Source organism: Asterias rubens, chromosome 17 (genome assembly GCF_902459465.1).
Source record: "Asterias rubens chromosome 17, eAstRub1.3, whole genome shotgun sequence".
Classification (NCBI taxonomy): domain Eukaryota; kingdom Metazoa; phylum Echinodermata; class Asteroidea; order Forcipulatida; family Asteriidae; genus Asterias; species Asterias rubens.
Genome location: NC_047078.1, coordinates 13,295,238 through 13,310,994, shown reverse-complemented (window position 1 = coordinate 13,310,994; position 15,757 = coordinate 13,295,238). Strand labels below are relative to the sequence as shown.

The following is a 15,757-nucleotide window of genomic DNA, read 5'->3' as shown; positions in this document are numbered from 1 at the left end:
CGGGGATCAACTACATCTGACACACTTAAACTTCAGCGTCTTCGAAACTGGGCTTCTAAACTCATTCACTGCGCTAACAAATACGACCATGCAACGCCATTTCTGAAGCAACTCCACTGGCTGCCTGTCAAGCAACGTATCAAATATAAAACCCTGTGCTTCGTCTACAAATGCCTTAATGATCTGGGCCCAGCATATTTAAAATCGTGCTTGGTTTTGTACACACCTGGAAGAGTGGGCTTGCGGTCATCAAACGACACTACCCGTCTTGTCGAACACAAAATAAACCACAGATCTCTTGCTTCAGCTGCTGACAAATCCTTCTCTTTTGCTGTTCCTAAACTTTGGAATAGTCTCCCCCATCTCTGCGCTCTGCTGATTCACTTCATATTTTCAAGAAGCATCTGAAATCACACCTGTTCCCACAATGATTATTTTGCTGTTTGGTGTAACTTGCATTTTGTCTCATCGTATTTTGTTTCTCTGTTTCATCACAAACCGCTGGGGTCTTGATGGAATGGCGGTATATAAAACATTTTTGTATGTATGTATGTATGGTAGTGTCGGATTTTTTGGCCAAAGAATGACGGGCTTTGGTTGGCTAGCCTCACAGGATGTTCAATTAGGGAATAACAGTGTTCGTACCCGGTCTTCACTGCATGGTAATGACTGGGTTGGTGGCTGGCGCTGTTAACGGACCGAGCTGGAGGCGAGGTCCGTTAACAGTGCCAGCCACCAACCAAGGTCATTACCGCGCAGTGAAGACCGGGTACGAACACTGTTATTCCCATTAATAAATACCTTTTTTAACGAATTAAACGGATAAAATTGTCCAAATTTTGTGACTTTTCTCTCGGCGGTACTTCCAGACATATTCAGGGGCCATATTTGAGCTTTTGATGGTTCCCATCTCTTTCAAGCGTTAATCACATTACTGATCTTTGAGACCAGTGACTCTTTTAAATATTGACCTGTTCAGCGCCTTCACTAGGGTCAAAGAGGCAAGTGATTGGATGCTAGCTGTTCTTTGTGCATTAAAACGCGCGCATGAGCTCAGCGTCAGTTTATACGCGCGCACTAAAAATTGATACATTTTCAGCGCGAAGTGCGCGAAGTGCGCGAAGTTGCAATGAAACTAACATGGATATAATTCATGCGATACAGCAACGCGCAAGGTTTACACAATGTATGCTGATTCAGTGGCCACTTATTCGCTATTTTCCTAAGCCGGTCTTTATACCACCGTTAACACTCCCACACGTGACCGGGTTTGACCAATTAGAGACTTGAAACCGTCCAAGGTATTTATTAATGGAGCGGGAAGGAAGGCGAAGATGGGTGCATTGGACTGATTGATACCATCTTGTTGTCAAGTAGCCTAACGCGGAGGTTTCGCGTGGTGGATATATAACAAACTAAAAAATAAAAATAAAATAACATGTCTGTGGAAATATTTTCATCATGGGCTGCGGAACTTAGTCTGTCTATTTGGTTTCGTGGTATGCAGTCTGTCCTACACGGTGCTGTTGAAATACCAGTGCGTTGGTCATCGCCAAATTGAGGAAGTTGTGTCAGGACAGAATCTAACTATGATGATTTTGAAGCGTTATGGCAATTTATGCTTTCCTGTTCCGTAGCTCTCACGAAACAGTCAGGCTGAGATTAACGGCAGACTTGACGTTTTCGTACAACTTCCAGCGTTAAAGAGCCCAGAAGAACCTATCTCACAGGGGCTGTAAAAGGAAACAGCAAAGGTCTGCCTTCAGATTTCTCAACAAAGCCTTCCAGCCTGAACCGTTTGAAGTTGAAGCGCCTACAAAAAGCTCCGAGGGGTACCTTCTACACCAGACAGAATGGCCAGTTGACAGCCGTCGCTTGGAAAGACAGCCGAGTGATGACCCTCCTCTCATCAGCGCACCAAGGCTGGAGGGATCCTGTAACCCACACCCCTCAGACGTAGGTGTCCAGACCCGTCTACTGGCCGCCGCAAGATGAAGACAGTTGCAGCTCCTCCTCAGGCGGTGGACTACACCAAGTGTATGGGAGGAGTGGATCATGGTGACCAGCTAAGATCCTACCATACTTGCGCCCGGAAATCGCAGTTCTGGTGGCGTAACATCCTGTACTTCTTGGTTGATGTTGCCAGAGTCAACGCGTGGCTTTGCTACAAGCACCACCATCCAGCCGGAGCCCTCAGTGATGGCAGTGATAGCAGTGATAGTGACAACATCAGGGAGGAGGTGGAGAACAAGATGACTCACTCCCAGTTCACTCTGGCCATCGCTACCAGTCTCGTTGACGGACACGCTAGAGGGGTGACTGCAAGACAATCATCAAGTGCACAAACGGTCCTGGCACACAACATCAGGGGGCACTTCTCAGACAAGATGCCAGGAAGACACGCCCGCTACTGCAAGTACTGTCGTCAAAAAAACAACGTGACGAAGTCCGGTAAGCCGAAGACGGCAAGACGAGGCTGCCCAGTGTGTGGAGTAAACCTGTGCCGAGGGCAGTGCTTCAAAAAAAAAAAAGGGGGGCAGTGATGTTCAATTGTTATGTGAAACAGCAACTGTTTTAGTCGCTGAATCTCAGAACATGTGCGACACCGTAAACACATACTTGGTCTGAGGCCCCCCCCCCCAAAAAAAAAAAAAAAAATAACCTAATCAAATACTGCTCAGAGTTGTTAGATTTTGATGGGCTGTGTAAACACCAAACCTCCCTCTATATTCTTTGCACAGTACCAAGGATACCCACTCCACCAATATCCAACAGTTGGACTTTGATGGATTAGGTACTGCTATTGCAAATGTACTGTTGGAGTTTGATGGGTGAAGTCCAGTGAATTAGCAATAGCACTATACATGTTGGAAATTGATGGATTGGGGAAGGTTAAAAAAAAAGGCTGGTTGGGAGTTAGGGTTAATCAAACTGACTGTCTGAAAATTTTAGGCGTACATGTTCAAAGTAACCTTAAATGGGACACCCAAATTGATCAGATGTGCAAGTCTTTTAACCGCAAGCTTTTTTTCCTTGGTCAACTGAAGCGGTGTTGTACTCCTATAAAAAACCTTTTGTTGATATATACCAAGTATGTTAGGCCTACAATTGAATACGCCTGCCCAGTTTGGTTTTCCAGTCTTAGTAAAACACAATTGGATTGTCTAGAGAAATTACAGAGAAAGGCCCTTCGCATTATTCTAACAAAGGTTTTTTTATAGTGACAAGTCTTTCAGTGAAATTTCACCCTCGTTGGCTTGTCACCCGTCTCTGTCAGACTCCAACAACTGTTTTCTAAATTTGGTAAATCACTTTTAAGTTCTAACAACTATAGACATTTTGCTCCCACCCAACAAAAAAACAATAATCTTAGAAATACTAACTTTGCCCAATCAGGTGTAGAACTAACTGGTACAAAAACAGCCCAATTCCTTCCCTAACCACCCTTCTCAACAGTTGAATTTTTAACTTCTTGGTGGTGTTTTTTTTGGAGCTGGAATCAAAGTCGTAGTATTTTGTCAACTGTACATAATCTTTTATATTGTTTTTCTGTAAACACTTCCCTTTTTAATGTTTTTATAATGTTTATTCTTGTTGTGTACATGTATCTTTTAAACTCAACGGGCTGCGATGTTTGAATTTTTAATAAACCAGTAATTAACAATAATAATAATAGACTGTTACCGGTCTTGTTGAACATTAAAATCAACTTCATATTTAGTGGGGAGGAAATGTGATATATTTGCTTTAGCCCACATGGCTACACCCAGCTCATAAATATTCAGTATTGCATAATAATTGGCATACAGCTCCTGTCAAACATCACGACCTCCATTCCAAGCGATAGCAAATAAAACGTTTTCTAGTAGGGCAGCTCCTTTGCACAGTGTGTGTGATTATTGTCTACAAACCCATGCGAAATACACCACACTCCATGTAAGTGTGTGTGTTGTATTGTCATTTTGCCTTCTAGAACAGCAAGATGTCAGGCCATAAACCATTTTGGGCATTTATATCATAATCTAGGTTCTTTTGGTTGGTAAACAGTTTGTAACTGCTAATTCTATTTTCTCAATAGTATACAATTCATGTACTTACTATCCATATTCCATCAAAATGTATTTGAGCATGAAAATCCTTGATTTGGTCGAACCACCAGCTCTTTGTTTTCTCATTGAAGAAATCTGGAAACACAGTCTCACCTGGCCAAACCTAATGTACATCAAGAACAAAACCATTAGATACTGATTGGGTACACAAAGTATCACTTCACCTACTGTTGAAATAAATTCAAATAAAACAAAAAGAAGGGAAATTATCAATGTCATGGCCTTTTACAGGCAGTGGACACTATTGGTAATTACTCAAAATAATTATTAGCATAAAACCTTAAAACCCTCTGAAGTGACGTAGTTTTCAAGAAAGAAGTAATTTTTCACGAATTTGATTTCGAGCCCTCAAGTTTGAGGTGTCAAAATCAAGCATCTGATAGCACACAACTTCAGTAACCAGGGTGTTTTTTCTTTCAGTGTTATCTCGCAACTTCCATGACCAATTGAGCTCAAATTTTCACAGGTTTTTTATTTTATGCATACATGTTGAGATACACCAAGTGAGAAGACTGGTCTTTGACAATTACCAATAGTGTCCATTGTCTTTAAGTATTGCGAATGCCCATAAAAATAGACATAAAAAATAAACTTGCAAAGACAAGAGTAACTATAAATATAAATATTAATAGTAAACTTGAGGGTACAACCATGAGTAAATCTCTTTTGAAGGAGTGGTGGCTCTGAAAAGACCGAACATCAGCAAACACGAAAATGCCGCCATCCGAGCTCTACACAAAGACAAATCGATCCACATCATGTCAGCAGACAAGGGCAACGCTTCTGTGGTCATTTCCACTGCTGATTACAACCAGAAGGTGACAGATATTCTGTCGACTGACAGGTACAGACACCTGCCAAGAAACCCAACCGCTGCCATCGAACGTCACATCAACAACCAGCTCCGTGCTCTCCATCAACATCAAGTCATCGACACCCACGTACCGTCACCTCAAGTCCTCTGCACCCACCTGCCCACGCTTCTTTGATTAACCAAAAATACACAAGCCTGATGTTCCACTCTGCCCAATCATGGCATCCACCTACATACAACACAGCCAGATAATCACCAAGATCCTGCAACCACTAGTTGGCCGCACCCAACACCACATCACCAATTTAAGCCAGTTCGTCAACATCATCAAAGACAGCCACCTCAACCAATCTGACATTCTTGTCAGTTTTGACATAGTTTCACTCTTGACAAACGTACCAACTATAGATGCATGCCACTCCAAACGTACCAACTATAGATGCATGCCACTCCAAACGTACCAACTATAGATGCATGCCACTCCAAACGTACCAACTATAAATGCATGTCACTCCAAACGTACCAACTATAGATGCATGCCACTCCAAACGTACCAACTATAGATGCATGCCACTCCAAACATACCAACTATAGATGCATGCCACTCCAAACGTACCAACTATAGATGCATGTCACTCCAAACGTACCAACTATAGATGCATGCCACTCCAAACGTACCAACTATAGATGCATGCCACTCCAAACGTACCAACTATAGATGCATGCCACTCCAAACATACGAACTATAGATGCATGCCACTCCAAACGTACCAACTATAGATGCATGCCACTCCAAACGTACCAACTATAGATGCATGCCACTCCAAACGTACCAACTATAGATGCATGCCACTCCAAACGTACCAACTATAGATGCATGTCACTCCAAACGTACCAACTATAGATGCATGCCACTCCAAACGTACCAACTATAGATGCATGCCACTCCAAACGTACCAACTATAGATGCATGCCACTCCAAACGTACCAACTATAAATGCATGTCACTCCAAACGTACCAACTATAGATGCATGCCACTCCAAACGTACCAACTATAGATGCATGCCACTCCAAACGTACCAACTATAGATGCATGCCACTCCAAACGTACCAACTATAGATGCATGCCACTCCAAACGTACCAACTATAGATGCATGCCACTCCAAACGTACCAACTATAGATGCATGCCACTCCAAACGTACCAACTATAGATGCATGCCACTCCAAACGTACCAACTATAGATGCATGCCACTCCAAACGTACCAACTATAGATGCATGCCACTCCAAACGTACCAACTATAGATGCATGCCACTCCAAACGTACCAACTATAGATGCATGCCACTCCAAACGTACCAACTATAGATGCATGCCACTCCAAACGTACCAACTATAGATGCATGCCACTCCAAACGTACCAACTATAGATGCATGCCACTCCAAACGTACCAACTATAGATGCATGCCACTCCAAACGTACCAACTATAGATGCATGCCACTCCAAACGTACCAACTATAGATGCATGCCACTCCAAACGTACCAACTATAGATGCATGCCACTCCAAACGTACCAACTATAGATGCATGCCACTCCAAACGTACCAACTATAGATGCATGCCACTCCAAACGTACCAACTATAGATGCATGCCACTCCAAACGTACCAATTATAGATGCATGCCACTCCAAACGTACCAACTATAGATGCATGCCACTCCAAACGTACCAACTATAGATGCATGCCACTCCAGACGTACCAACTATAGATGCATGCCACTCCAGACGTACCAACTATAGATGCATGTCACTCCAAACGTACCACTTATAGATGCATGCCACTCCAAACGTACCAACTATAGATGCATGCCACTCCAAACGTACCAACTATAGATGCATGCCACATCCCCAAAGAATGACTAGCAGCAGATCCATCCTTGACCGACCGTACAAGCCTGACTTCTGAACAAATACAAGAACTGCTCGTCACCTGCGTCTCTTTATCCAGTTTCTGGTGGAGGGACCAGTTCTATGAACAAGCCTCTGGGGCTGCCATGGGATCTCCTCTATCCCCGGTCCTTGCTGATTTGTTAATGGAAGAGTTTGAACTGGGCACCATCGAGAATGCTGATATCCGCCCCAACCTCTGGCTCTGCTATGTTGATGACACCTTCGTGGTTTGGCCCCACCGCATGACAGCACTTCACCAGTTCCTGCAACGCCTCAACTCTCAGCATCCACTCATCAAATTCACCATGGAGCATATTCGTATTCATAGTTACTCTTATTCTCCACACAATGCAAAGTTTCAAACACCATTTGCAAAGACAACTTTAACAGCTTGCACTGGAAGATTGTAAGTATCTTTACCCCTTCCCTAAATGAAACACTTCAGCATTCCATGGCTTATTATTAACCACAGTGGCTTCAAAAACTGATGGATCACCCTTTGTGTTCCAATGTAGATCATGCAGCTGTTCAACCACAATTAAACTAGGAATATCACCCAACTCTATTTTTCGGAATGTGAATACGCTTTGGCATTATTTGGCTACTAGGGAATATTTCACATTTCAGCCAGTATCCCAATAGCGGCCTTTCGTGCGACTGTCTTGTATGCAAACCAGCATAATAATGTAGGTTAGTCCACTCAATCCACTCACAACAACTCTGCACAATATAGGATTTCAGGCATTGCATGGTGAGGTATCAATGTATATTTGGTTTGCGGTAACACCATAGTAGTAGTACAGTCTATTTTCTATACCATCCGCCCTGGTAATAGTTAAAAAGCAGGACAGTTCTTTTCAGAACTGAGAAGTCTCCCGAACCTCCGATTATCTACTCCGCGGCAGTAGAATAAAGAAAGACAGTTCTCTAAGAACAAACTCTACCTGGCAAGTAGATACACACATGGTGTTATCGCAAACCAAATCTGTACAAGTTGACATGTCATTGCACAGACAAGTAAAGAACTGAAATGAGAATCTATGATTGTTTTATGTTTGTTCCCCAGATTATTCTTAAATTTGGCTAACTACACTATTAGCCAACATTGCAAAAGATTACCTTATATGGTGGTGTACGCATCAGGAAAATAAGCCACGGAGGACAGTGGAGGCTTGAAAATCATTTCAAAAAGCCACAGTTAATGGTCCAAAAATTAAAGAAATAAAAAAATTGAGCCATATATTTCAATAAAAAAAATCGAAATATTTATTTTTAATATAATTTTTGTTTACCACTAATTCATTACCTTTCCAACCAAAGGATTTCCAGAAGAATTTTTAACAAAGACGTCCCCTACTATACCAGCATCATAGGGTGAATAGGTACCAGGAGCCTGGGTGCTGCTTATAGCTGGATCCTAGGACAAGAAAGTTTTGTAAACAACAGCTTTGGATTCACAAGTAACAACAATTTGGGGTGTGCATTAGATATGCGAGCATGTGACAAACTTTACATAGACATGAGGGACTTGGAATGTGATTCAAACTCGGATGTGGACTTGGATGTGGACTTGGATGTGGACTTGGATGTGGACTTGGATGTGGACTTGGATGTGGACTTGGATGTGGACTTGGATGTGGACTTGGATGTGGACTTGGATGTGGACTTGGATGTGGACTTGGATGTGGACTTGGATGTGGACTTGGATGTGGACTTTGACAACAGGGACTTGACTACAGCATTGACCATGTAGTATTGGAGTACATTACAGGACCTACGTGTAGTAGTATAATGCAGGATTCAAACCAATTACCTCCAGATTAATTGTACCAGCGGTCTACCAAACTGATATATCTAGCCCCATGTGGACACTACCATTGAATGGTTCTATGCCAGATACTATTATTATTATCACACCCAATTTTACGATATAACCTGGGAAGCAGCAGCCATGCAGGGGATCGCCTTAAGGGGATGCAACTTTCCTAATATTATATAAACCAACAAGAAACAGAATCCACTAGAAAATTAGAGTTTTATGTTTGAAATTGATTATGGTATTCATCCAGTTTGGCTTTGGTAAGCACGAGGATTGAACAAAAGAATTTTACAATTGGCCAAGCCCACTGTCTGGGATATCTTGCTTTGATGTAAACGCCAACCCTTCCCATCATCAGATAGTTTGGGGTTGATTTGCAACAGAAATCCTCCAACAAACGACATGGAAAAAAGGAGAACACCTGTGTTCAGTGGTCGCAAATGTGTACATCTGTTCTTAAAGATCAACTTGAACAAAATTACTTTAACAAATATGACTTTTTAAATTTGTTTTTAATGTGTTTAGTTTTTTTTTTTCATGAGTTTGAAGTTATCTGCCCTACATTTCTGGTGAAAATCAATTGAAAAAATGAGTCTCCTATTGTGCACAGTTGCTGTCTATTAACATGCACCATGACCTACATGTAACACTGCTCATATAGGTTATCATCTGATGTCTATTAACATGCACCATGACCTACATGTAACACTGCTCATATAGGTTATCATCTGATGTCTATTAACATGCACCATGACCTACATGTAACACTGCTCATATAGGTTATCGTCTGATGTCTATTAACATGCACCATGACCTACATGTAACACTGCTCATATAGGTTATCATCTGATGTCTATTAACATGCACCATGACCTACATGTAACACTGCTCATATACATGTAGGTTATCGTCTGATGTCTATTAACATGCACCATGACCTACATGTAACACTGCTCATATAGGTTATCGTCTGATGTCTATTAACATGCACCATGACCTACATGTAACACTGCTCATATAGGTTATCGTCTGATGTCTATTAACATGCACCATGACCTACATGTAACACTGCTCATATAGGTTATCGTCTGATGTCTATTAACATGCACCATGACCTACATGTAACACTGCTCATACATGTATACACTGTAGGTTATCATCTGATGTCTATTAACATGCACCATGACCTACATGTAACACTGCTCATATACATGTAGGTTATCATCTGATGTCTATTAACATGCACCATGACCTACATGTAACACTGCTCATATAGGTTATCGTCTGATGTCTATTAACATGCACCATGACCTACATGTACATGTAACACTGCTCATATAGGTTATCGTCTGATGTCTATTAACATGCACCATGACCTACATGTAACACTGCTCATATAGGTTATCGTCTGATGTCTATTAACATGCACCATGACCTACATGTAACACTGCTCATATAGGTTATCATCTGATGTCTATTAACATGCACCATGACCTACATGTAACACTGCTCATATAGGTTATCGTCTGATGTCTATTAACATGCACCATGACCTACATGTAACACTGCTCATATAGGTTATCGTCTGATGTCTATTAACATGCACCATGACCTAAATGTAACACTGCTCATATAGGTTATCGTCTGATGTCTATTAACATGCACCATGACCTACATGTAACACTGCTCATATAGGTTATCGTCTGATGTCTATTAACATGCACCATGACCTACATGTAACACTGCTCATATACACTGTAGGTTATCATCTGATGTCTATTAACATGCACCATGACCTACATGTAACACTGCTCATATACATGTAGGTTATCATCTGATGTCTATTAACATGCACCATGACCTACATGTAACACTGCTCATATAGGTTATCATCTGATGTCTATTAACATGCACCATGACCTACATGTAACACTGCTCATATAGGTTATCGTCTGATGTCTATTAACATGCACCATGACCTACATGTAACACTGCTCATATAGGTTATCGTCTGATGTCTATTAACATGCACCATGACCTACATGTAACACTGCTCATATAGGTTATCGTCTGATGTCTATTAACATGCACCATGACCTACATGTAACACTGCTCATATACACTGTAGGTTATCATCTGATGTCTATTAACATGCACCATGACCTACATGTAACACTGCTCATATACATGTAGGTTATCATCTGATGTCTATTAACATGCACCATGACCTACATGTAACACTGCTCATGTTGGTTATCGTCTGATGTCTATTAACATGCACCATGACCTACATGTAACACTGCTCATATAGGTTATCGTCTGATGTCTATTAACATGCACCATGACCTACATGTAACACTGCTCATATGTAGGTTATCGTCTGATGTCTATTAACATGCACCATGACCTACATGTAACACTGCTCATATAGGTTATCGTCTGATGTCTATTAACATGCACCATGACCTACATGTAACACTGCTCATGTTGGTTATCGTCTGATGTCTATTAACATGCACCATGACCTACATGTAACACTGCTCATATAGGTTATCATCTGATGTCTATTAACATGCACCATGACCTACATGTAACACTGCTCATATAGGTTATCGTCTGATGTCTATTAACATGCACCATGACCTACATGTAACACTGCTCATATACACTGTAGGTTATCATCTGATGTCTATTAACATGCACCATGACCTACATGTAACACTGCTCATATACATGTAGGTTATCATCTGATGTCTATTAACATGCACCATGACCTACATGTAACACTGCTCATGTTGGTTATCGTCTGATGTCTATTAACATGCACCATGACCTACATGTAACACTGCTCATATAGGTTATCGTCTGATGTCTATTAACATGCACCATGACCTACATGTAACACTGCTCATATGTAGGTTATCGTCTGATGTCTATTAACATGCACCATGACCTACATGTAACACTGCTCATATAGGTTATCGTCTGATGTCTATTAACATGCACCATGACCTACATGTAACACTGCTCATGTTGGTTATCGTCTGATGTCTATTAACATGCACCATGACCTACATGTAACACTGCTCATATAGGTTATCATCTGATGTCTATTAACATGCACCATGACCTACATGTAACACTGCTCATGTTGGTTATCGTCTGATGTCTATTAACATGCACCATGACCTACATGTAACACTGCTCATATAGGTTATCGTCTGATGTCTATTAACATGCACCATGACCTACATGTAACACTGCTCATACATGTATACACTGTAGGTTATCATCTGATGTCTATTAACATGCACCATGACCTACATGTAACACTGCTCATATACATGTAGGTTATCATCTGATGTCTATTAACATGCACCATGACCTACATGTAACACTGCTCATATAGGTTATCGTCTGATGTCTATTAACATGCACCATGACCTACATGTACATGTAACACTGCTCATATAGGTTATCGTCTGATGTCTATTAACATGCACCATGACCTACATGTAACACTGCTCATATAGGTTATCGTCTGATGTCTATTAACATGCACCATGACCTACATGTAACACTGCTCATATAGGTTATCATCTGATGTCTATTAACATGCACCATGACCTACATGTAACACTGCTCATATAGGTTATCGTCTGATGTCTATTAACATGCACCATGACCTACATGTAACACTGCTCATATAGGTTATCGTCTGATGTCTATTAACATGCACCATGACCTAAATGTAACACTGCTCATATAGGTTATCGTCTGATGTCTATTAACATGCACCATGACCTACATGTAACACTGCTCATATAGGTTATCGTCTGATGTCTATTAACATGCACCATGACCTACATGTAACACTGCTCATATAGGTTATCATCTGATGTCTATTAACATGCACCATGACCTACATGTAACACTGCTCATATAGGTTATCGTCTGATATCATACTTCGGTTTGAGCATCGAGCATCTGACTGGAGGATTAGTGCGACTGGAAGATAATACCTATCATGAGTATGGTAAAGAAAATCCGCAGTACATGTATGGCTCTTTTTACTCCTTTTTGCCTAGTGTAACACTAATGTATATTTTTGTTTTAACAAAATTAAATTGAATTTTTAATGAGTCCCTGTAAAGAACAGTAATCATTTCCTGCTTTAAAAAAAAATGATAATGTTAATTTTGTTCAAGTTGATTTTAATTACATGTAATCCATGGTTCCTAGTAACTTTGAGAGCAAAAACATTGGGTAAGAACATATATATTCCGAATACTCAAAACAAGAAGATTAAGATTTGTTAGCCTAAAAAAAAAAAAATTGAAGTGAAGTTGAACGTACAACAATAGGAATGAAGTGCATGCTGTTTGCATGGCAATACCGGATTAAATCTGGCAATTCTGCATAGGTGTTGTTGTTGAAAGTAAAATCTTTTCGGCCAACTGCATACTCAATGTCACTCCACTGTGTGTCCTATTTAAGAAAAAAACAGCAGATAAGCATTTTAAAATAAAGATACAGACAAAGTTTTCCCTTCAAATACGTACAATAATCATGACGTAGTGTTGATCGTTACTGTGTAGATACTTGACAACCTCTGGTAAACCTTGAAAGGAAGTCCGATCTAATGTGAAATCCCGGTGACCTTCCATATAATCTATGTCATTCCATTGTGTATCCTGTGAAATAAAGAATCATTTCTCATGTATTCAACAAACCTCAGTTAACATTTGTCATTTTTAAAAAAATTTTAAAATTTGAATAATTCTATTTCTATTTAAAATTGAACTAATGCTGCGATTATATGGGTAATTATGTTTTGGAAGGCAATTTGTTAACATCGCTTTGTTTCATAGTTCTCTATGCAAAAATGTTGTAAAAACGTTCAGTAAGTTGTGTTAGCACTCTGAGGTACAGGGGCTAATTCCCACCCTATGTGACAGATGGAGTTTCACTACTTAATTGATTGATGGGTGGGTTCATTTTCAGGTATGACTAAAGTTTCAATAGTTGTTTTTTTGTATTTATAAGTCTGCCTGTGTGTCCACAATGTTGAGTTAAGGTGTGTACACAGATAAATCACTCGCATCAGAATCATGGTTTGGCATTTGTTTGCTATTTGTTTGTCTATTTTTCAAACTTAAATCTATACAAAAAAAATGGAAATTATGTTATGATTTCTTTCTTAATGAGAAATGTAAAACTTTTGATTTTGAATGACCAGATACCTGCGGAATGCCTGCTGCTTTCATTTTTTTAACTACAGCCAAGGTTTTATTTGCAGATCCATAACCCCAACGACACAGATGAAAACCAAGACCCCAATATGGTGGCATAAAAGGATGACCTATCACTTCTGTGTACTGCTGGATCACTTCATCAGGTCCAGGCCCCAAGAAAATGTAGAAGTCCAGTATTCCACCAATGGAACGGTATGTAAGAGCAGGAGCTGGTTGGATGGCAACTTCTAGAAAATACAAATGTTAAAAGTAATTATAAACTAGAAAACGAGTGTTTATAAAAATGGACACAGAGAGATTGGGTTGGTGAAACACAAAATATCATCATTTCATACTGAAAATTACATATCTTATCAAATTCTAAGTTTGGTCATAAACCCTTTGAACTTGCTTGTGTAGATTATAAGTGTTTGACACGAGATCACAGAATTTCTCGTTGAACTGGAAATTAAGATGAAAGTGGGTCATGTTTTTAAAATAATATTAGTGTCATAAAGTCTTTGTTCTTGTAGATCACAATCTACAAAAGCAACAACTTTGTGAGATCAGGTAATGTGAATTTTTAACTTGAACTCCTGTTTGAACCAGGAACAAATTATTGAATATATGTCAAATGAGTCATGAGCTACAAGACGGCACAAATAAATACTGGCTAAATAAAGAAGTTCGTCATCTCATAAAACAAAAGCACCGAGCACATTCCAATAATGAGGATCAAGTGAAACGTGTGTTGCTTTCGGAAATCAAAGAAAAAATCGTTCTCTGCAAGAAACAGTATGGCAAGAAACTTGAAAGAAAGTTTAATCACAGGTTATGGAACAATTGGGCTGGTCCTCAAGGAGATCCAAAAGAATACCTGAACGACTTGAACCAATTCTACCAGTGGTTTGATAACAAAAGCCCTCTCCATGACCTAGCTAAAGATCAACTGTGTGCTACGTTTGCTTCAAACTCCCCCCTCCCCCCCCCCCCACCCCCACCCCCAACAGAAGTGTGGATGGGGTCTATGAACGAATACTTACCAGTAGAGTCGAATTACTAATTTGCATATTCCCTATGCCACGAGGCAATAATGCTAAGACTTTCACACACACACAATAGCGCCCTCCACCGTCCTACCCACAATGCTCCGCAACATGCCTGCCACGGAGTCATCCTCTTTTCGATGAGCCCTACCAAATGTAAGCACCCAAGGACCGAGTATGTGGGGAAGGAGGGAGGGATACTCTACCGGTAAGTATTCGTTCGTAGACCCCATCCACACTTCTGTGGGGGGGGGGGGGGGGGGAGTCTACTTCACTCTACTTATGCACCTTGTCAAAACTATCCCCGGGAAAACACAGGGGTATTCTAACCCGGGGACGTTTTTCCTCGCGGTCGAATTTGTATAGCTTTTAAATTCATAACGGGATTATTCCGGGACACTTCACTGACAGCTGAGCTGTATGTTTACATTCTTTAAGATTAGACCCCAAGTAATAGATCGTTATCTACTGGAAGCCTTGTTTGCGGTCACCACTGAGCGAGGTCACCTGCTTGTTATGTGGTTTTCTCAACACTGGGGTATGAACTGGGATCTACACAACAAGTACACTAGTTTTTATGCAAGATCCTGGTTGACAATTCTCATGAAAACAATTCTCTCAAAATATTGTAAAAGAACTATAATATGCGTGATGAACACACTTCAATAATTTGCAGAGTTGGTTTGTTTTATACTTTGTTGTTACTGATTTGTTACGTGTAAAAATTGATCAGATCTACTATGCTGGCCATAAGGCCCAGTAATCTGAGCCAAGCCACTGCC

At 40.5% G+C, this 15,757-nt stretch overlaps 1 protein-coding gene across 2 annotated transcripts in view; it reads right to left on the bottom strand.

Moving 5' to 3' along the window:
• LOC117301426 (lysosomal alpha-glucosidase-like) overlaps positions 1 to 15,757 on the bottom strand; it is a 118,215-nt gene that overhangs the window by 46,810 nt on the left and 55,648 nt on the right. The window contains exons 6-9 of one of the 2 annotated variants that reach the window (XM_033785410.1): positions 13,939 to 14,177; positions 13,052 to 13,183; positions 8,183 to 8,293; positions 4,099 to 4,212 (exon numbers count right to left, since the gene is read on the bottom strand). In XM_033785410.1, coding sequence (XP_033641301.1) covers positions 4,099 to 4,212; positions 8,183 to 8,293; positions 13,052 to 13,183; positions 13,939 to 14,177 — 596 coding nt within the window. Of the gene's footprint in view, positions 1 to 4,098; positions 4,213 to 8,182; positions 8,294 to 13,051; positions 13,184 to 13,257; positions 13,390 to 13,938; positions 14,178 to 15,757 lie in introns of both variants that reach the window. The other variant, XM_033785409.1, reaches the window with a different exon arrangement.